Here is a 21,600-nt window from a genome sequence, read left to right as displayed (position 1 = left end):
CGACTGTGCATTTATGTGCACAATGAATGGGACTGATGTTCCTCTTAATACAAAATTCTGATATAACAAACAATTTGGCTAGGTCCGAACGAGTTTGTATTAACGAGACTCGACTGTAGTTGCAATTAACCAAAATCTAGACAGTAGCTCTCGACAAACCATTCAGATGTAGCCTAAAACTTTTAGCCCACATAAACCCAAAACTCTACAATATTTGGTGGTGTGTCCATGCTTCTAATGTACCCTCGAGTACAAATTGTTCATGACAAATGTTGACCAGGTGTATGTACACTTTCAAAAAAACCCAACAATTAAAATCAATTTATCCGAGAAATTCACAGTAGCTTGATAACATAAAATGAGACATTGATAACTACAAACATGGCTCAATACACATTTTCATCTTGCTAACCAACAATACTGTGGACATAGGAACAAAACTTTCTTCAATGAACTGCGGCAAATTTATGAGGTAAAGCAAAAACAAATACTGCATGATTTTTATTTTTTTTTTTTAATGGCAAAATGAGTAATGTTTGATCGGTACTGCATGAGCATCAACCAACCACTTTTCCTCCTGCTCCATGTTTTAAAAAACAGTCATTTTTTTCAGTCTCAATGGCTCTCGAAAATGAAACATTTCTAAATTTAGACATCGCGATAGCCATAAAGAAAAGAATACTTTCTTGCTGCAATCACAGAAAAGAACAAGGCACCTCAAGGCAACATTCAGGAACAAAATCTCAATACCTATGCCACCAATAGCCTTTATGAGACATGGTGGACACAAGAGGGCGCTATTCAGAATGAGTAAACTCTTTTGTATTTCCCCAAATTTAGGCTGCATCCGAATCAACTGTCTAGAGCTAGGTCTAGGTCTGCGCCCATTGAAAATACGCGGGGACGCGCTGCCAATAGACGTAGCCGTAGCTCTGGAAGCCCGTTTCGGACACGGCCTATCCCAAACCATATAGTGCCCAGCTTTGTTTCCGTATCTTAAAGGTAGAGAAGACCATTTCCAGTAACCGACCAAGTTATTGTGAAAAAGCTTACTTTAAATAGATAGTAATGACACTATTAAACTCCCTGTGAAATTATTCCTTCTGGCATGCTGTCATTTTGAAGAAAACAACAAAAGAAGGTCATTTTGAAAGATGTGTCAAGTAACACATTGTGGAATTTTTTTGTGAATCCACCCCGATGTGTTCTAATTTGTAGTTGGTTTGGAAATTGGGCAAATCCGTGAACGGGTTACAACCAGCTGGAGTGAATGAGAATCACGTCCCGAATGCTGATTTCGGGATTATTGTGTCATGAGAGGGCGCAATTCAAAATACGACTCGGCATTTTGGAATTGAAATCAAGATCCAGAATGTTGTGTTTATGTTTGTTCTGTTTTTGCGAAATATACAGCATTCACAGAGCTCAAACTTCATCAGGTTAGTTATTTAGTATCCGTCTTTATATTTAAGATCACATTTGTTAATTCAAACGGGGAAAAAATGCACAATGGTCTGCTTAACCTTTTAAAAAGATAATAAATAACATTCCATTTGCCCTCAAACTAAAAAAGAGAGGAAATTTCAGTGGATTTGCTCAGAATATGTAGGTATTCCCGAATGAATCTTATCTGTTGATAGCGCTGGCAACCCTCGACCAATCAGGCTGCGCCTGGCCCATCGGGAAAGCTGATTGGATCCTTTGGGCCACACCTGCCAGGGTTGACAGGCCACCTGTAGAGGTGGATGACAAACATGCCAGAGGGAATTCAGGTTCATGTTTATTACCCTGCAAAGCAACGACGGTGAACAAAAATAAGAAAATGTCAACAAGTAAACGGTGTACAAGCACACAAATAATGAGCCTTTATGAGTGCAATGGTCCGAATAATTTCATGAGGTGGCAGATGGAGTGTTCCATTCCACCAGACGAATGGCACATTCCATCCGTTACTGGATGAATATTCTTTCCATTGCATAAAAGTGAAACACTCATTGTTTGTTTTATACAATAAATCCTTGTCATCTGATTTGTGGGTCGTTGTTATAGCGCCACCAATAGTGTGAGTGCACAATGGACCTTCTATTTACAGTGGAACGGAACTTCTGTTTTTGCGGTTGCGGCCGGGCTGTGTGTTGGGACAAATTATTCAATGACATGTGATCAACGACCCGCCTATCAGATGACGGCGATTTATTCAGGCATTGTATAATAGAGTGCAATGAACTCTGCAGGAACAGTAGTTAGTGGTGTTGGGATAACATACCTAAGAGGGCAGAGATGGTTAGTGTGAGTTGATTCTAGTTATTTGTACCAAAATGGCAGCATCCAGCTGTATACTTCCCAGGGAGCTAAGATGGTCTTTGGAATGTTCCATTGGCTCAAATGAGCAGGGTAAAATTAATGATGTAGCGCCTTGAGCACCAATACTGATGGATACGTGAGCTTTATAAATACACATTATAATTATAATTATTTCGATTGTACACTAAACTTCCAAGGTCTATCAAGCTCCATGTAGAGCACAGTCGCAGTCTACCTTCCTCAATCCTACAAAATCCAAACCATCCGGTGGATTTTGAAGGATTTTGGAAGTGTTTATTAAAGATTACTTCTTAACCTTGTGTAAACACAGGTTCTGCCTTGATGATGGAGTTTGAGGAAGACACTGGCATTTGGAGTCCCAGCACCGAGGCTGGCTTCAGCTCGGTCAGGACAGCACTCTCCGAGGATGAACCGTCATCTTCTGGTATGCCAGCACTGGCAGCTTCTTTGGGGGATTTTTGTCCTGCATAGAGAAAAGGGTAAAGAGATGACCGTTTTGGATCCAATACCTTCAGTTTTTGTGTTTGCATGCTCAAAAATTAACTTTGATCAAGGAAGGTGATGTTTCTAAGTTACATGTACTATCTCGGCTTTGTTCATGGCATTATGGTTCTTTGTTGTCAGCTCGACTTTTTCAAACTCGACTTAGTTCAAAACCACAAACGCAAAATTTCATCAAGAGTAACTGATTTAAAAGCACCTATGTTGCAGTAATGTAGTCGAGTCCGTCACAAGTCAATCACAAATCCTCGCATGTTACTCACAATTCAATCACAAGTCCATCACAAGTCCATCACCAGTCCTCACAAGTTTATCACACGTCAATCATAAGTCACTCATAAGTCAATCACAAGTCCATCACAAGTCGCTCACAACCTCATCTCAAGTCTTCACACGTCCATCACAAGTCCATCACAAGTCCTCACAAGTCCATCACAAGTCCATCACATATCATTCACAAGTCACTCACAAGTCACTCACAAGACACAAGTCCATCACAAGTCCTCACAAGTCCATCACAACAAGTACTCACAAGTCCATCACAGGAACGCACAAGTCCATCACAATTAGTCCTCACAAGTCCATCACAAGTCCTCAAAAGTCAATCACAAGTCAGTCACATGTCAGTCACAATTCACTCAAGTCAATCACAATTAGTCCTCACATGCAATTCCATCACAAGTCCATCAGAATTAGTCACTCACAAGTCAAAAACAAGTTCATCACAATTAGTCCTCACAAGTCCATCACAAGTCCTCAAAAGCCCTCAAAAGTCAATCGCAAGTCAGTCACAAGTCAGTCACAAGTCAGTCACAAAGTATCCAAATGAACTGTGACAAAGGTAATACTTTGCTATTGTTCATCCTCATTACTTGTGACCGCAAGTGCAAATCGACTAATGACCAGACGAGTGAATTGACATGTGATTTACTTGTGATGGACCTGTAATGAACCGGACTACAAAACTTCTAGATGTTAAGTTCTGATCAACGGTTGACAGTTCTCCAATCTTACCTGGGTTGACGAGACGCTGAGCTGGGCTACAGGGCACCTCAATGCTCTCCCGTTTGACTGTCGACATGACAGAGACTGGGGTAAGCGGCGGTGGGGCAGATGGCATGTGTAGGTGTGTTGACTCACTCGTCATATTCTGCAAAACAGAACACCAAAGTTTTCAGTTATGAATTTGACGCAGCAGACTTACAGTTAAGCCCTCAAAAGTCACCCAGCCTCCAAGCAGTGTGACAAGCTTTTGAAGATTGAAATAAACTCTGACAAATGCATTCCTTTGACTTATGACCTGACACAAGTGATTGCTTTTGATGGACTTAATTGTCTGCAAAGACTAGAAAAAAAAAGAAAAAATGCTGAAGAAAATGGGACAGATACATGTACTGGCTAGTCTCCAACGGCTTCAGATATTGGACATCTCCATGTATATTAGTCTGGCATTCCAGAGTGTCGCTATTACTGAAATGTTTGAATGAGGTTCAAAAGTTTGAATTAGGTTCAACGTTTGGAACAATTAGGAACAAGTACCGAAAAATTGTCTGTTGCAGTCATTCAAAATGACTCTAGATTCCAGCTAATGGAATATTAGTACATAAAGTTTCCGGTCTAAAATTAAACATCTATTTCGATTCGGCATGATTCTTGAATTCTCTGAAATAGGCTCCGTGCATTAAGTACCCCCTCAATGGTAAGAAAGGGAGAGTTGGGGGAGACCTCTGAGGGAGACACTGTAGGGAATGCAATGCTGACGGCGCCTGCCCCTATGTGTATTTTGGCAAGTTGAAAAGACTTTCAACTTGCGAAAGGACGTTTTGGCTTTGTGCACATTCAGAATGAAATGAGTCATGCGTACTTCGCGCTTGATGTGCCTGAACCAGTACGAGCACGCGGTGTGTCGATGCCATCCACTTGGCTCTTGGACGTGGTCAGAAACACCCCTCTTGTTCGAGAACGGAGCCCATAGGCATAAGGTTCCCAAAACAGGTTAAAGTTACAATATCGGAGGTCATAAACTCTGTTTCGGTTTGCCTCACACAGCTTGGTGACTGCCTGCCGGACTCACCATAAGTTGTTGTTGGTAGTAGTTGCTGGTCTCCGGCCCCATGCTGCTGCTGTCAAACGGAACCCGGAAGATCTTCTGCGTCGCTTCGTCTTTGACCAGAACCCCGGCCCCGCTGTAGCCGACCACAGAGGCAAGGTTGGTTATGCCGCCGGCACTGGTTCCCACGTGAATGTACGGCATCTGCGGAGACTGGGTGATTGGGGGCCGGGACACCCCGGGTACTGACAACCTGGTGGTGGCACTGGGCGTGCTGAGCTGAGTCAGGGTGGAGGCAACTTCTAGGTAGGTGCAAAGAAAACGATAAAGTGATTTTTAATATAGCGATTCCGGTTCACACTGAAAGGTAGCTGAACTTCTCTTCATATGGAAAAGCAACCTTGCGGCTGCAGCAAGCTTGCTGAAAGCTTGTAAGCTGTTTGCTGAAAAAAATGAGAAAACTTGCAAGCTGGCAAGCTGAAATTTCAATGTTATGTTAGTACTATATCTCGCTGAAAATTTGCTGCAAGCCTTGTCCAAAGCTAGTTGGCCTTGGTCAGTTTGCAGCAAGTTTGGAGACGAAGCACTGGCAAGGCAAAGCAGTCTGACTGGCCTATGGCAAAGCTTGCAGCAAGCAAGTGCAAAGTAGCTTGTTGGCAATATTGTACACTTTATTATTTTGATAAATCATTCAAAAGTGAATGCGAAAAAACGGTCTAGTAATGTGTATGCCTGAAGAACAAAACGATTCACTTCAAAGATGGAGGCGATGCAAATGAACTCCCGAGGACGGAATGCGATCATTAAACAAACATCTGCAGGGTACCTTGGGTTTAATCTCAAGCTACCGCTTGTACGTTTAATTTTGCATTCCTCCCTAGAATAAAGGAAACTTGATTTTTTTTTGTTAAAGCAAACACACGGCAAAGAGTATTCTGTTAAGACATGTAGGCCTAGAAAATGGATCACAAACTAGTGGCAAGAAAATAGAAATACTAAAAATGCTTTTCCAAATTCTGAAGGAAAAAAAAAAATTCAAATTGTTTTCTTCAGTAAGATGAGAAAAATAGTGCTCTCGTCACAAACTTATTCACAAGTAACTTTGAAAACAAAAACAAAAAAACCCCTGAAATATCAGTTTGGTTTTGATAAACATGTAAGGTTTTTCCCACACTTTTTTTTGGTTTTCATTAATTCCGTTCACATGGTGATCAAGTACAGCTGGAGAGTTAATGCAGCAGAAAATAAACGGCTCACTGCACACATAGTTACGCTTCATTAAGCGCCCATACCTTGTTTGTTTAATATATGCAGATAACAGCACCCAGAACACTCTGCTTTTATTTTCTCCAAAGGATATTAGATCGGTACATGTACAGTAAAGGTCATTTTAGTTGTTAACTGTAAAAGCCTTGAACGCATGACTGCGCAGTGTGAAAAGGCCTTTTGTAAAATTTTAATTTGTAAGTAGACTGATAATGATATAGAGGGGCAATCTACAAAGATATTATGCCTTTGGCTGGGGGTGAGGGGGGCATGTTAGCTTTCGGGGGGGGGGGGGGGGGGTGCAGGCATATGCTGCTATTTTTTGCCATTTCCTTTTTTGTGGCACGAGGGGGGGGGGGGGGTAGACCCCCTAATGCCCCCACCCCACCCAATAGATCTGCCACTGTTTAGCAATTCAACCTTCATGACTTTTGACTTTTGTAAAACTGCCATCGGCAAAATGCATTCCTCCTGGTCACGGTATTTAAACGTTAAGTACTGTGGGGTTTTCCCGGAATATTTTCTCGGAATTTTTTTTAAAACATCCTGAATTGCGCTTTGCGGTTTAATTTTATTATTTTTTTTATATAATTCTCGCAATTTTTACGGCCATTACATTTCTTTCCAGTGAGAAACAAAAAGTAAGGTTGATCTACTTTATGTCGGTGGAATTGACAGAGTCATGATTTTTTGGGGTACAATTTTTTAAAAACCTTTTTGGCATTTTTGTTGGCCCTTTTTTGGGCCAGAATTTTTTTTAAATGTTGATTCAGCAAAAGGACATTAATTAACCCTAACCGCCCTGACTATCCTTCAAAATCCTCTTTGCCAAAGTGGAGGAATTGTAGGATTGAGGTTACATGGCAAAAGTGTGTTACTGATTTCGTAGGATGCACCTTGTCAAAGTCTTGGGCCTGACCTCGTGTTATTTTTGCTCAGCCATGCATAAATATAGGCCTGGATTATGCTTGAAATCCTCCGAGCTGCTCCAGGATGTCACTGGCCAAGCCTCAACATATTGACAGTCACTGCCGCAGGATTTTGCAGGATTCAGGCAGTGGTCACCCCTCCATGGAACATATTCAAAAAATAATGGAGGAATTTGCAGGATTGAGGCTATCATGCTATTTTTTTCCCATGAGACCAATTGGAGGATTTTTCAGGAATGAGGCTATATCCTAGCAAAAAGGCCGAGGGAGTTAAAGAAAGCTCTAAAAGAAATGTTGCCGCCATCTACACTCTAGATATTTATTGTTATACAAATAAAGAATGTTTTGTATTCGTGCAGTAGAATGAATAAGTTCGATTTGGTGACAGATGGATATTTCATTCGCCTCGTGAAATGGAACATTCCATCCGTCTTGTTGTGAAACTACTCTTACTTTTGCAATCATAAACATTCACTATTTGTATAATATTACATGGCATTTAACTGTTTCAAATCACTCCTGTGATAGGCAAAATACACTGCATGATCAAAGGCTGTGCACTGATGCAGCAGTTTTTCTGCAGGCAAACATATTCAAATCTTTCAGCAGCTGCATAGTGTGTCTGCTTTCTAAAATATACACTGACGTCATTGCCAAGCGTAGAAATAGCGACCATGGCTTGGCCTTTGTCAGCCATCTTTCGGTTCAGTGGCTCGATCGCTGGGCGCGCCGTGTGTTCATTGTTCCGTGTAAGATCCCTATGGCGGAACAAGCAACTTCCACTGTGGGAGATGCAGTAGGGACCAGGATGTGTTATGCACAAAATTTAGCCACGGTCGAGCGGGCAGCTCATAAAATCTGAACCACATGTGCATGTACATGTACATGTATACACAGTCTACTGTGGAAGTGGGCCTTTGTTACATGCCTACTGAACCGCAAAAAGGCTGGCTTTGAATTAGGGACCGTCTTGAAAGTTGGTGGGATTTTTTTCCTTGGAGTTCGTGCACAGTCCGTGCTACACTGTAGGCAAAATAATAAAACACAACCAGCCCTGTAACTTGTGTTAGGTCAGTTCGGTTGGTAAGCATATTCACAGCAGCTTTCCACACTTTAAATAATAGTATTGCAACTAATGTAGAAGTTTCTGGTTGGTGATGCACATCATATTGTCCACTATTTGGGTCAGGCTTTTTAGCATTGAAATTCCAAGGACTTTTAATTGCCGCACAATAAAAAAAAAATTACACAGAGATATTTATAACCAAACCTTGGAATTCTGGGAACCTAAAGCTGCCGCCAAAAAAACCGACACGCCACCAAAACAAAGGAACATACAAGGTTTGATCGATTCTCCCTCGATGTACATGTACATGTACATTTTTTTCTTGCTATAATGTTGTCATATGAATGTATCAGCCTTACAGGAGAAGTGCTCATTCTTGTAGCTTTTTTGTTCATTTTGTACATGTACATGTTTATAAACCAAATCCGAACATGTTTATAAACCAAATCCGAACTGGCATTCTGACAATAAATAGCTGATTAAATTTCAAGCATTTTTAAGAAAGGGTGCGCCCAAGCAGAAGTGTAGAAGTAAAGTCGATCACAAGTGAATTACAAGTCAAATCACAAGCGAGGTCAGAAGTAACAGGGCACGATCAACGACAGAGGTATGCCTTTTGTCACACATGATTGGAAAATACATGTAGGTTGCCGCCTGACTTTTGGGTCTGAATATTTCGTGACTGCTTTGTTAGGGGCTTGACAAAAACTCCAATAATGTAGTTTACCTTCACCAAAAGTTTCAACTTAGAAAAGGTTTTCAGAGTGCTTTAGAAAAACTCTGGGCTTACACATTTTAACCAAAAAGTAAAGAGACTCTAAAAGACTTTAACCCTAACCCTTCTAAATTCAACAGAAAGCAACAAAGGTAAAAAGTTGTTGCATATACCGTTGCATTTAGCAGGCAACTCAAGTCCCCGTGCTTGTTTCATCTTTTTGCATTTAGCAGGGTATAACTGCTCAAAGTGCCAAGGCAATACAACAAAATTTATTGTTGCATTTGGCTGTTTGGTTCCATTTAGCAGGGTAACTGTTTGGCGCCAAGGCTGGTGTGCACTGGGTTCACAGCACAATACAACAGAATCCACTGTTGCAGTTTGTTGCATTTAGCAGGGTAACTGTTTGGCGCCAAGGCTGGTGTGCACTGGGTTCACTGCACAATGCAACATAATTGATTGTTGCAATTTGTTGCATTTAGCATGGTTCTTATTTCAGCCAAGTTGCATTTTGTTGCATTTGGCAGGGTGCCTAGAGAAAACCTGTTGGGGGTTAGGGATAAGGTACCAGTAGTATGAGCGAGAAAATTTGATCCCCCCTCCCCTCAAATGGTATGCAGATCTCACTTTTGATTCCACTAATACTACTACTAACTAGGATATGGGTGCTTTTTAAACTTCCCAAAAATGTTAAGTGTCGGAAAAATAACATTTTTAACAGACAGAGTGAAATTGTGCGGAGAAAGATTAAAGACGCACTTCAGAAAGCAAGCAGCACTTACTTTAAACAGAAAACCCCAAAGTGGAGGAAAGATAGTAAAGGGGTCTTCAGATTTTGCGACGTTAATATTTAACCAGTTAACCGTGCTTTAAATGTTTGCGAGATCACTCCATTCCTCTGTCGCGTCACAGCTTTGCCAATTTTAGTGAAAGTTTCAATCCTCAGGAGTAACTTTGATTACATACTACTTAAAGTTCCACTAGTAGTAAAAAAAAAACTGCCCTAAGAAAAGCAAAAGACATTGGCAGCTTGCCAGAAAAACAAACAAACTGTGCACCAGTTTTCCGTCTTTTACTTCATCCAGTTCATCTGCTTTTATTCGAGTGAACAAGAAACATGGAAATCACAATTACGCTTCAATACATCCAACCAAAAAAAAACACCCCAGTTAATACAGAGTGAATATTAATTAAAAGTATTCCACTGATTACAAAATATTGTGCACGTTAACATTAGGTAATTAAGACAGACCTCCACCGCTTTAACAAATCATAGTGTAGTGTTCCATGAAAAGCTCTTTTTGTTTTTTAAAGTTGGAAGCATCTTTTTTTCTTTTAGACATGTCAATTTAACAAGACCAGGGGCCAATTTCATAGAGCTGCTTAAGCAAAAAATTTGCTTCAGCACAAAAACGTCTTGCTTAATAAAATCAGGTTACCACCCAAAACTCCATGCGATTGTTATGCTAAGTAAACAACAGCGAAAATACCAGTCACAAGCAATGTACATCACATGGAGTTTTGGCCGGTAACCTAATTTTAAAAGCAATGTTTTTTCGTGCTTAAGCAAGTTGTCTGCTTAAGCAGCTCTATGAAATTGGGCCCAGAAGTTGTAAACTTCCATGAACCGCTTTAAGTTAAGTGTTAGCGTTAATGCTTAGGCAGCAGCACCCGTTTGTAATACAACTTTATGCCAAGAAAAATAAATAATGAATAAAAGCAACGACTTGGACAACTGTGCACGGACTAGAAAACAACTGGCTAAAGGAAGAACACTACTAAAGCTGCAGTACATATGTAGAGATACATGTACACACTCTTATGTTTTGGCCGGTACTCGTACGACCATTTTTTTCCTTCTAGATAGGTTTCCAATAACATCTTGGAACAAACTAAACCCTACGATATAACTTTACTTTTCACGGCTTTTTCTCTCTCATTTACTGCACCTCGTGAAAGGAGAGATACCCTTTCGATTTTAAAATTACTGAAAATTTCAATGCAACATATACGTTAAAGGTAGAGTACATCATTTGTTATTTGTGCAATGTTTTCGTTTGAAGCAACAAAAGTGCTCAAAATCTAAAGAAGGGTGCTTAACAACTAACCTAATGAAGTTTAGCTCAGTGAATGCTGTATATTTTGAGAAAACAATGTTGTAGAATCTCAATTTCAATTCAAAAGTTGCCGAGTCATGTTTGAATTGCGCCCAAAATCAGTGTCCGGGACACGTTCACATTCAGCCGATTGCAGCTACGTGATGTCACGCGATGAACTGACGAAAAATAGCAACCGCGTGTGCGTCCTGTCAATCCTTGCGCACTCTTACTCATTGCTTCGCCGAATTAAAAACAAACTCCTAACTGAAATTTCCAAAAATGCATCTTTAGACGTCTTTTAATAGTGCCATTGCTATCTATAAACCAAGTTTGCTTTTCAACAGTAATTTCGTCAAGTTACTTTTTGGATAGCTGCAAATGATGTACTCTTCTTTTAATAAGGATATATTCAAAAATAGTTTAGAAAGCAAGACTGTCATTTTATTTTTTTTTATTTCTAAAAAAAATACTGACGACAGCTAACAAGTTGCTGTTGTAAATCATGTAAATTTTTTGCTTTGTAATAACTTTAAAGCACACATTTTGTCATTTGGAGATACCTACTATAACTAACCCTTCTAAAACCTTCACAAACAATTATGGGGTTTTGAAGGATTTTGCAGGACTTGGGAGAACTTCTGCAGGAATTTAATTTTTTTTCAACAGAAGTACGGTACATGTACCAACAACAAATAGTTCAGTTCATATTTCAGACCGACATGATATCAATGGGCTGTTTTTTGTATGCAACCATAATCTATCGTGCTAAAAAAAATAGATGCGTTAGCTCAGAAACGATTCATGAAAAATTCAAAATTTTAATCAATTCATTGTTTCCATCCATTGTCCTGATAATTTTAAGCTCATGGCAAGAAAAACGTTTGTCAAGAACTTCCCAGCATGTTCAAAACAAATTTGGGAAGTTTTTGGTTTTCTAAAAGATATTTTATATTTTTCAGTGTCTTCCAAAAGTCAGTGCGAATACAAATGAAAACTCGTGAGCTTTCTAACATGTTTCACACTTGTTTAAACAATTTACTTCATGATGACCAATACTTGTCCAAATTTATAGTAAACAAACAGTTCACAAAACACCGTTAACAGAAAATGAAACATGGCAAATAAATACAGGACCGCTTCCTAAATTGATAAACTTTACAGAAAACACTTATACAACTACCCTGACAACGTAGGCACAGTGTAACACAATATTTGTTTTACAGTTCAATTTACAGACCACAATTGAATGTTCGCTGATCGGATTTCATTTATAAACTTATATTTACAGTAGAGTAAACATTTTTGAATTCACAATTTTTTTGGTTCAATTCTATATTTGAGTATCATCAATACTTCATTTAATAATACCGACTATACCAACTACTTGGTACTTCCTAGTTACACATCCCTTTCAAGATTACTCTGTGATGATCATATCAACAAAATCCTAAGACTACTGTACCCTTTAAATAAAATTTATACATATTTTTTACACAAGTCACCGAAAAATAGGCACAAAGAAAAAAAGAAATTAAGTTAATGTGCGCAACATACATGTACTCAACGTTCAAGGCAATGAATACAAACTGTACAGTTTGGCTCACCCAAACAAGATAATCCCTAAATTTGGCTATTTCTGGCATTCTTTGAAAAGTCCAATCGGGCTTTATCCAAAACCATTGAAGTTTGAAGAGACATTTTATTCCCTGTGACCGTTTCGAAAAGGGTGCAAAACAGTTCTTTGTTCACATAAGGCCCTAAACTACATGTACATGTATATTAACAGTGTATGTAGTTTGTGATGCGTATTAAACCACTTCCGCGTTATTTCAAATTATGCGCATGCATGCCTCCTACCGGTAAATGTAGATTAGACTTACATGTATATTACATTTCCATAAAATGTAAAGCATTGTAGGGGTGTTAAGAGCAAAATGTGATTTATTTTTTTATCAACTGAGGGTCACGCTCCAAGAATTTATTGGTGGCATTATCAAAAATCATACCCCAAATATTTAGAAACCAAAGCTAGATGCACAAAATCTTGTAACTTAAAATTCTTTCCGACAATTTTTAGTATTCATAAATATTAATGGCAGCTAGGCAAACCTGAGAACACTATTCGCTCATCAGTCCTAAATCCTGCAATTTTAATATGGTGGGCAACACAGACTTAACTGTGTTGTGCTGACTTTGCACAAAGTGCCTTTTCAATATAATGGCAAAAATAGGAATTTGCATCGTCATGCCATGGAAATTATAAAATGGTCCGACTCGATTTACAACTTGTCTATAAACCGCTGACACTGTGAATGTTCTTTTCTGCCATGTATAAGCCTCGCAGACTATGGGCTAGTTTCACAGAGCTGCGAGCATAGACATTTTGCCAGACACGGAAAACAATTTACGAAGAAAAACCATCAACAGAAATGGTTTATCAATCAATATGTCAAGTGGTGCATATCCCGTTCATAACCGGTTCTATTAAGCCTATTATGCTCAGCACATGAATTTACTGAGAAATATTTTCTGCTCCGCAGCTCGTAAAATGGGGCCCTGGCGTTCCGGTTTATCATCATAATAAATGTGAGCGGCACAGCAAAGAACGTATTAGCTGAACGCGAGGATAGGTTATTTCGATGGTTTAATTAATAGCTTGTTAATGAGGGCTGATGTTGAAGACGGAAAAATTTTAGTCCAGCTTTTGAGAGTTAGTGAGTGAAGGAGCAGAAGTGTAGTTAGCCACAGCTTTTATTTTTTGAGTGTGCATGGTGGGGTAGTGTTAGGAATCGGTTTCGTCTTTACCTTCTTCCTTCACTTTTGGCGGACTGCTGGCGGTTGTCTCTTCTTGCGGTATAGCCGCAGCCGCTGCGGCGGTGGCAATCAGGCTATTGATGGAATGCATGGAGGTGGCAGGCATCAGGCTCCCAGTGGTAGCCGTTGAGGCAGAATCGGTGGTGACCGTCGCGCCGGGTGAGGAGGCAGCGGGGGACGGGCTGGTGGCGGAGGCGACAGGCGTCACCCCGCGGAGGGCGGAGACAATGGTAGGCAAGGGGGTGTTGGACACCGTTACCAGCGGATGAATGGAGACAGGGGTGTTACTGTTAGCCATGCTCAAGCCTGGCGCTAGGGTGGACGTGGGGAGGCCGGTCAGGTTAGCCGACGAGACTGGGAGAGTGGAACTAGGCACGACGAAGGGTCCCGTCAGCATGTTCAAGCCCTGGTGGGGGACGGCGGCCCCACCGGCCCCCGGCAAGCCCCCCGGGAGCCCACCGGGGGCGGGGAAGGGGAGGAAGTTACCCTGGACCTGGGAGGCCAAGGCGGACTGGGCAAGCTGGAGGAAGGCAGCATACTGTTCCCGCTGGGCCTCTGACATGCTGGCAATCTGCTGCTTGGTCAGGGTGGGGTGGGGATGGGGGTGTGGCATCATGTTGGGGCGGAACGTGGGCGACGCCATCGGGGAAGTCATGCTTGTGGGCGAGGTCATGGGGCTCTGGTCTGGGTCGCTGTTCATCTTGTCCGCGCCGTTCTTGGTTGTCAGCGACAGTTCATGGCGAACCTGTCCATTCACAATTTTATTGCGCAGGATTCTATTGGTGAAGAAAATAAAAGCACAACAGATACTCATAATTCTGCGTGGTATCGAAGTTCTTTGCCTGTGATAAAAGAGTGTCCAACAGAGTCAGAGGTGAATGTCTGTTCAGAAGCAGAACTCTAGACTTAACCGGGCTTGACATCAACAACTTGACTTCAACAACTTAATGACATTTTCCCCTTCATAAGCATCGTCTTGTTTCATGAAATAATCACATCTTATCACATACCGGTATGTTGCAAAAAAAAAATTCTCTGGAACCAGAGAATGAAAGCATTTACATTTCACCCCCAATAGACTTTGATTTCAAAAAGGCTAATTTGAAGCCCTTTTTTCAGTCACACTTATTTCTTTTGAGAGAGTTGGGCTTATTTTTTTAACGCAGCACACATCATGTCCAAAGTACTAATTGTTTGTGATGTCAAAAAGTGACAACTTTGTTGTGGTCAATAGATACCATCGCACACTTCATGACTAAAAACACAAACTCACTTTAAAACCAGATTTTATGCTAGTACAATTAACAACAGTATTTGCGTGAACAAATAAAAAGGAAGTTAGCACTGGTGCACAGTCCCTGAATTTTCTTTCTTTTTGTTGTTGCTGCAACTACACTGTAGTCTGGCAACACTGAAGATGCAAAGTACAATACCATTGTTAGGGTACATTGCGAAAGTAAAGGGTAAATTGGAAAAAAGAGCCTGGAGCTTAACCGCATGAATAGTACAGCGTGGCTCTTTTGTGCGCAAGCTCCCAAGCATTCACTTGACCAGCTTCAGAATTTCTTTCCATGGGTGCACTCGAAGGCCCTGCACACCTCCGTGAATAGGGGTCTGTTCCTTGCTCTATGGGTACACGCACAAATATAAGGGCCTTGGAGTGAGACTGTAAGCACTGCTTCTTGTTAGCCAAACTAATAGAGTTGTTGGGACATGCCCAACACCTGCTAACAGTATTTTTTTTTTTTGCTTGGCTCCACTCAGACGTGAAGGCAACTTGTAATTTTAGTGGTGGGTTTTTTGGGAGTCCGGGGAAGCGTAAAAGACGCGGCTTGAATACAGGAACAATGGCTACCGCGGCAGAATAAACACGGGAAGAGCCAGTGCGACTTATTTTCTGGAATGCACTGTAGTGTACGCACAAAGAAGGGACAAGTTTTTGTTGATTGAATAACACAAAAAAGGATACAAACAAGATTTCAAGAAGGCGATTCAGGATGTAGGGATGATGTTGTCAATTTCAAGAGAAAGTCTGAAAGGTGATTTTGATGAAAGGTCTGAAAGATGACTTGCTTTCTATGTTGATATAATGTCTTTCTCTTCGATTGACAAGGTCTGATTTTGGACTAAAGTCTGAAGAATTTCATGCCTATGAGTTATGTGCATAAGAGTTATGTCTAATAACTCTTAGGGGATTAAATAAACCTTTTTTTTCCGTAGTTTTATTAATTTTTTTCAAGAGGATTTTAAGGTACCGATAGGTACCAATCAATAAGAAAACTGAAATGGTCAAGTTTTAGGGACAAGGTTTTAGCCAGTTGGGTATCTGGGTGTCTTACAGACACCCCATTATTGAAAATATAATATAAGCAATAGCCTTAACAGTTAGGGTTAAACTTTGCTTTCTTTGACATTACCCTTTTTTCCCTTCAATTTAGCCATCCAAATTTAGGAGTACCGGTGCATGTAGTACTTAATCACCCTTCAGTGTGTTGGTAGCGTTTGAGACTAGAAAGATTAAGGCAAATTTGGACACGCAATTTTCTATGGCTGAAAGAATGCTTACCTGAATATGGAATATCGTTAGGAGAAGGGTTCAATTTCAATTTCAAATAACTTGAAACGTACCTGTTAATGGAACTGACGCTGGGCACGGAATCCTTACTGCACATTCCCTCCATGAGAAGCTTGTCGCGGATCTCCCAGGCAAAGATGGTAGGGTTGTCCCGCTTGTACTCGGCGATCTTGTCCACGACGGTGGACGTGGCAACTTTTGGCTTGCTTCCCCCGATCACGCCCGGCCTGATAGACCCCGTTTCCTGATACCTGCAGAGAAACAATGCGAACACCAATAGACTCCTCTGTTCATTGAAATGTTTCCAAAAAAGAAGGTTTACACATTTCTGAACATGTAATACTTGTGTTTGGATTCGAGTACTGTTTCTGTACCTGAAGAAGCTGAACTTCATCCGTATACCCTTGCCTTTCCACTCCAAACCACCCAACGTCAGGTTTCTGTCGCATTTTTAAAAACCCAAGAGTGTAGATTTTGGACCATTTTGTTTTGCCAACATTCTGCTTGATTCATAAACACTTATTAACCCTCCGATTTGAACAATCACAGACATTCAAAAAATCGATCCTCTTCCCCTGCCATGCCTTTTACACAGGCTAGTCACCGACAGTCAGATCATGTTTCAAGCAAGCACTGTGACCAGTCAAATTCAGTCAACAGACAAAAATCAGACAAGAAGTAGGCACAGCTGGTTTATCAATCACCTACAGTCAAAGCATTGCTGTATCAAGTTACATAAACAGTCACAGTCAGTCAATCCTGCTTTATGTAGGCTGAAAGCTCTTAACTGTTGAAAACAGTCACTTGATTGGATTTCCACTGAAAGGACAACTTGGCACAGAATGTATGTTTGCATAGGAGCGTTAATGATGGTTTTGTGAATTCAATGTTATGTCCAAGACTTTGCACCTACCGAACCAGGATCTTGCTGACGCATCCGTGGGAGACCTTGAGCTGTCTGGAGATGTCGCAGGAACGCACTCCCTTCTTGGACAGTTCCACGATGAGTTGGCGTATGTGCACCGGCAGCGGGCGGCCATTGGCAAAGTTGCCGCCCAGCTGGTTGATACCGTCACATTCTAAAAGAGACACAGATGAAGAATACTTTAATCTGAATTAGTAAGAGGTGCAGACGTTGGCCTCCCCGTTACAATCTTGGCATGATGAGGTTAGCTGCTGTGCTTTGGAGTCCAAACAAAGTACCCCCTCAAATGATAGAAAAGAGAGAGGATGGACATTTTGAGTGCTATTGCCGTCATGTGCCCACGCTCGGATGCATTCTTCTGTGTAAACGCTTCAGGTTTGCACACATCGGATGTAAATTGGTTCGTGTAAATTACTGTTCTTGCATGGAACCGATCGACTGTTTTCACTGACTCCTTCCATAAATTTGCTCTAAAGACTAAGCCAAGATTTTAATTGAATTGAGCAAGAGGTTAGCCCTAACCCTCCTCAATCCTTCAAAGTCCTCCGGGCAGTTTTGGAGGATTTTGGAGGATTGAGGATGAATGCAACATACAATTTTGGAGGATTGTGGAGGGTTGAGGGCACATGGACATTCAGTATTGGTTGATTTTGGAGGATTGAGGCTGAATGGTGTTTGAAGAAGAGGAGGATTGCAGGATTGAGGATGAATGCATTTTGAGAGGCAGGACTGTCGGAGGATTTTGAAGGATTGAGGCAGTGGGTATCCTTCATTCGAACAAACATTTTGGAAGATTTTGAAGGATTAGGGATGGTTCAGAGCAAAAAGGCCTGGGGTTTAGGATTAATGCCTGTTCAGCAAAGAAAGACCGACCATATCCAACGCAGCAAGATATTGTAAACTGTTCAAATGCACCTAATACAACTTCACAAGTTTCTAAATTTGTTTGTAACCAAGACCTTAAAAACTTAATCGAGACACAGTCTTACAAGTCGTCAATAACAACTTAGAAAAACCAACTGATGAGTTTATCAACTTAAGAAAATAAAGTAACAACAAACACCCAGTCTTGGTTGTTCACCCTGACCCTTCAAGATCCTTCTAAATTCACCGGGAGGACTTGAAAGATTTTGCAGGATTGAGGAAGGTAGATCAGAGGAACTCTAATCCCCTTGTGCCATTGATTTCCTGCAAAGTGGCGGATTTTGGACAATTTAGAACATCAGACATGATGCCCCGAAATTTCTTAAAATCCAAGCCATCTTAATCCAAGCTTGAGTTGCAGCTGCTCGCAAACTTACTCATCTTCGATGGGCTCCCTTCACCCTGGCCCTGCCCATTAGGGAACAGATCCTGATCAGTGAGTTTGTTAAGTAATATCGGCTTAATGTCCACATCTTCTGCCGATCCGTACTCTTTGGTGTACAGGTGGTTGGCCTCTTGCATGGCGTTGATCATCCGGTGGAACTTCACCGTTCCTCTCCGGTGGCCCGTCATGCCGTTGGAGCGTTTGGGCCTCTTGGTCAGTTCGAGAGGTTGGTCGATGCCAGCGACGTCACCCTGAGTAATATTTCTGTCCGACGACGGCGGGACTACTTGGACTTTAATGCTGAGATCAATCGGGAGTTGCGACGAGCAGGGTTCCTGAATTGTCACCGCCGTGGGCGGCTGTTGGCGATCCATAGTCGGCAGTTTGAGATCGTCCTCGCAGGTCTGAGACCCTGTGTCGCTTTTGGCCTTACGTGTCACGTGACAGTTGCATGTGCAAGTCGTACACCCGCAGCAGCGCTGGAGTACCTGCTGCCGCTGCTGCTGCAGCTGCTGCTGTTGGGCCAAGTTGGCCGGGGAACTGATCAGGTTCAACCCCAGGACTCTTTCCATGTCCGCCTGGGTCATGATAGGGTGAGCGTTGATGGGGAGGAAGGGCCGAGGTTGAAGCATACTGACTGGCAGACTGGCCGCGGAGAAAGCATTGTTGGCATAACCTCTGGAACGCTTCCGCTTGTGCATGGAGTCCTGAAGAAAAAAAAAAAAAAAGAACAAAATAATCAATTTAGATTGGCCATGAATATCTTACTTCACTAGGGAATAAGCCAGAATGCAATACAAAACTTACAGTAGTGAAATCAGATTTCCAGATTGTTTAATGTCAAAAGTAAACCAATATGATCGAGAGACACCAACTGGTATTTGCATAATATTTTGCCATGGTATTATGTCACAACTGTTTATTTCATCTTTGTCGGATTAAAGTACCTTCATGCTTCTAGTTTTTTTTAGGCAAAGCAGTTGTCCTTCTTGTTTGTTGGAACAAAACGAAAGTACAGCATAACCTACTACTACTGAAGGTTTCTGACCCACAATGACCAAAGCCTGTGTTCCACCAGCTAGTCAAGCGTAAAGGTACCAATAACGAAGCACAAAAGAATGGGCATAGGGCACAAAAGAAAACCAATTTCACCTGAGTGTAGTCCATTTTGTACAACTGGAAAAATAACCCGGACACTTGCCACCTTTTGGACACGCATGAAGTGATCTTGTTTATAGTACACAATACCTTGGTCGTGGGAATGTGAAAAAGGAATTCAAGGCACTAGCATACAGGATAAAGTGATTTTACCAAACAGAAATCTAATTTTCTATATTGGGATATTCATCATACCAAATAAAGCAATCGGCTAACAAGTAACATGTAAGGGAATACCTGATTAACAAAAGAAAAAGTTAGCAAAAATGCCAATTAAGTTAATCACTGTGATCAAGAAAATGCTGATTTACAAAACAAACAGTAAAGCAAAATGGAACAAAAAAACACAGAAAATGAAAATTAACTAGCACTTTTCTTATCTACAAGAACTTGACTAAGTAGAAGAACCGTCAAGAAAGAAATGGGCAATCACCAACATAAACATGTACAATAATACTACTTAACATCTAGAATGGTAATTCATACTACAATGATGGTGTTATATAGCACCCAAAATAAAATAAAAAACCAAAATACTTGGAAAAGTCAATTGGTTTTCATTTTTTTCTGAATCAAATACCTACATGTACATTGAAAAAGAATTACTGAGAAATACACAATGACGGCAAGCATAATTTGCTTTAAGTATGAACTGACTTAGGCTACTGCTAAACTACATGTAAGTTCTGGATAATGTCATTGTATGTGCAATTAATCAACAAAGTAGATCTAGGCCACTGAAGACCATTGCGCGCATGACCTGTCAAATAAGTAGTGTAAAATATACGAACACAGGCATCTACTTACAACTACACAAGCGAAGAAAGAGCGCAATTCTACACTCACCGTGTTCAGTCTGTGACGGCCGGGCCTGGGCCGTCTCTTTCCATGCAAATTGTTCCGGTTGAATGGAGCGACCAAGCCTAACGGCCTTGTCCCGATGTCTTGGTTGGCCGTCGTTGGCAGCTGCAGCTCCGCCGCACCGCTGCTGGATTCACACTTCGCCTGTGAGCACTCGGCAATCGCGGCCACTTCTTGGCCGTTTAATTGTCCCCAGTTATGCAACTTCTCGGGCCCATTTCCCGGTTCCACGGCAACATCAAATGACATCGCGCCTTCTCTTCCACCGCCGGGGCTGTTTTTTTGTGTCAAGAACGCCGATTATTTCGGCAGAAATCGCGCATAGTTTAGCGGCACAGTTGTTCACCGATCAGCGAGAAGAATGGCGGATTTAATGTCAATATTAAGGAAAAGGGCTCACCGCATTCCGCGGCCCTGATTGGTCTGCGCTCCTCCATTGCCAGCCTATTAACATAATTCCACCAATGATACGCATGAGTGATTACTGGCAATAGTACAGTGTTATTTACCAAAATGGTGGCGCCCTTCTATTGCGGGAAAAATTAAATGAACAGCACATGCTGTAGTTGTGGTTTACGGGGTCAGATATTTTGTGTGAAACAATTATTTCAGTAAAAATGTGGCTAGGCGAGTTCAAATTTCCTAGTAGGAGGAGTGCGTTTGGAATGCACGTTCAGCAACATTTTTAAGCAGAAGACGACTTCAAAGAAACGAACTTGAGGTACGTTTTAGTCGGGTTAAGTTTGGGGGATTTGTTTTGCTCACTTTGTGACTTTACCAGTTCAGTGTATGGAGGAATTAATACTGTGGAAGTGTGTGTATAGGCTGGTGTTCAATACAACAATTGCGGTTGCTGTAATAAAAGTGCTAAGTTGTTCTTTCAGTATTATTTATTTGTAACAGCATATTGCTGTTTGGGTGAAGTGAGGCTATTTTAACTAATTTTTGTTGGTTTTCAGAACCAGAACTTCAGAAGTAAATTTTGGAGTTCAGGAAATTTGAAAGAT

General features: G+C 41.2%; 1 protein-coding gene across 3 annotated transcripts; it reads right to left on the bottom strand.

Annotated features, from left to right (window-relative positions):
* Positions 1–238: 238 nt before the first annotated feature.
* LOC119731935 lies at positions 239–21,170 on the bottom strand. Of its 3 annotated transcripts, none has more exons than XM_038205238.1 (9): positions 20,540–21,170; positions 18,567–19,281; positions 17,254–17,419; positions 16,394–16,591; positions 13,757–14,541; positions 4,901–5,178; positions 3,841–3,976; positions 2,621–2,788; positions 239–1,788 (listed from the first exon to the last, which is right to left on the bottom strand). In XM_038205238.1, exons 1-9 carry the CDS (start codon positions 20,840–20,842, stop codon positions 1,784–1,786), a joined length of 2,754 nt encoding a protein of 917 aa, XP_038061166.1. In that variant the 5' UTR covers positions 20,843–21,170; the 3' UTR covers positions 239–1,783. The 3 variants fall into 3 exon arrangements, with proteins under 3 accessions (XP_038061166.1, XP_038061164.1, XP_038061165.1); XM_038205236.1 differs by having other exon boundaries at positions 239–1,733; XM_038205237.1 differs by having other exon boundaries at positions 239–1,733; positions 20,579–21,169.
* Between the last annotated feature and the right edge of the window lie 430 nt (positions 21,171–21,600).

This window comes from Patiria miniata, unplaced genomic scaffold (assembly GCF_015706575.1).
Source record: "Patiria miniata isolate m_02_andy unplaced genomic scaffold, ASM1570657v1 HiC_scaffold_24, whole genome shotgun sequence".
In the NCBI taxonomy this organism is placed as follows: domain Eukaryota; kingdom Metazoa; phylum Echinodermata; class Asteroidea; order Valvatida; family Asterinidae; genus Patiria; species Patiria miniata.
Note: the sequence above shows the minus strand (reverse complement) of the source record. Positions and strands in the feature narration are given on the sequence as shown.

Excerpts from the sequence above, each read along its gene's own strand:
- LOC119731935 (XM_038205236.1), bottom strand. The coding sequence starts at position 20,842 with ATGTCATTTGATGTTGCCGTGGAACCGGGAAATGGGCCCGAGAAGTTG. Across the intron at positions 16,592-17,253 it reads GTCAGCAAGATCCTGGTTCG|GTATCAGGAAACGGGGTCTA; the intron begins GTAGGTGCAAAG and ends GTTTCTCTGCAG. Across the intron at positions 14,542-16,393 it reads AGCGTCAGTTCCATTAACAG|AATCCTGCGCAATAAAATTG; the intron begins GTACGTTTCAAG and ends CTTCACCAATAG.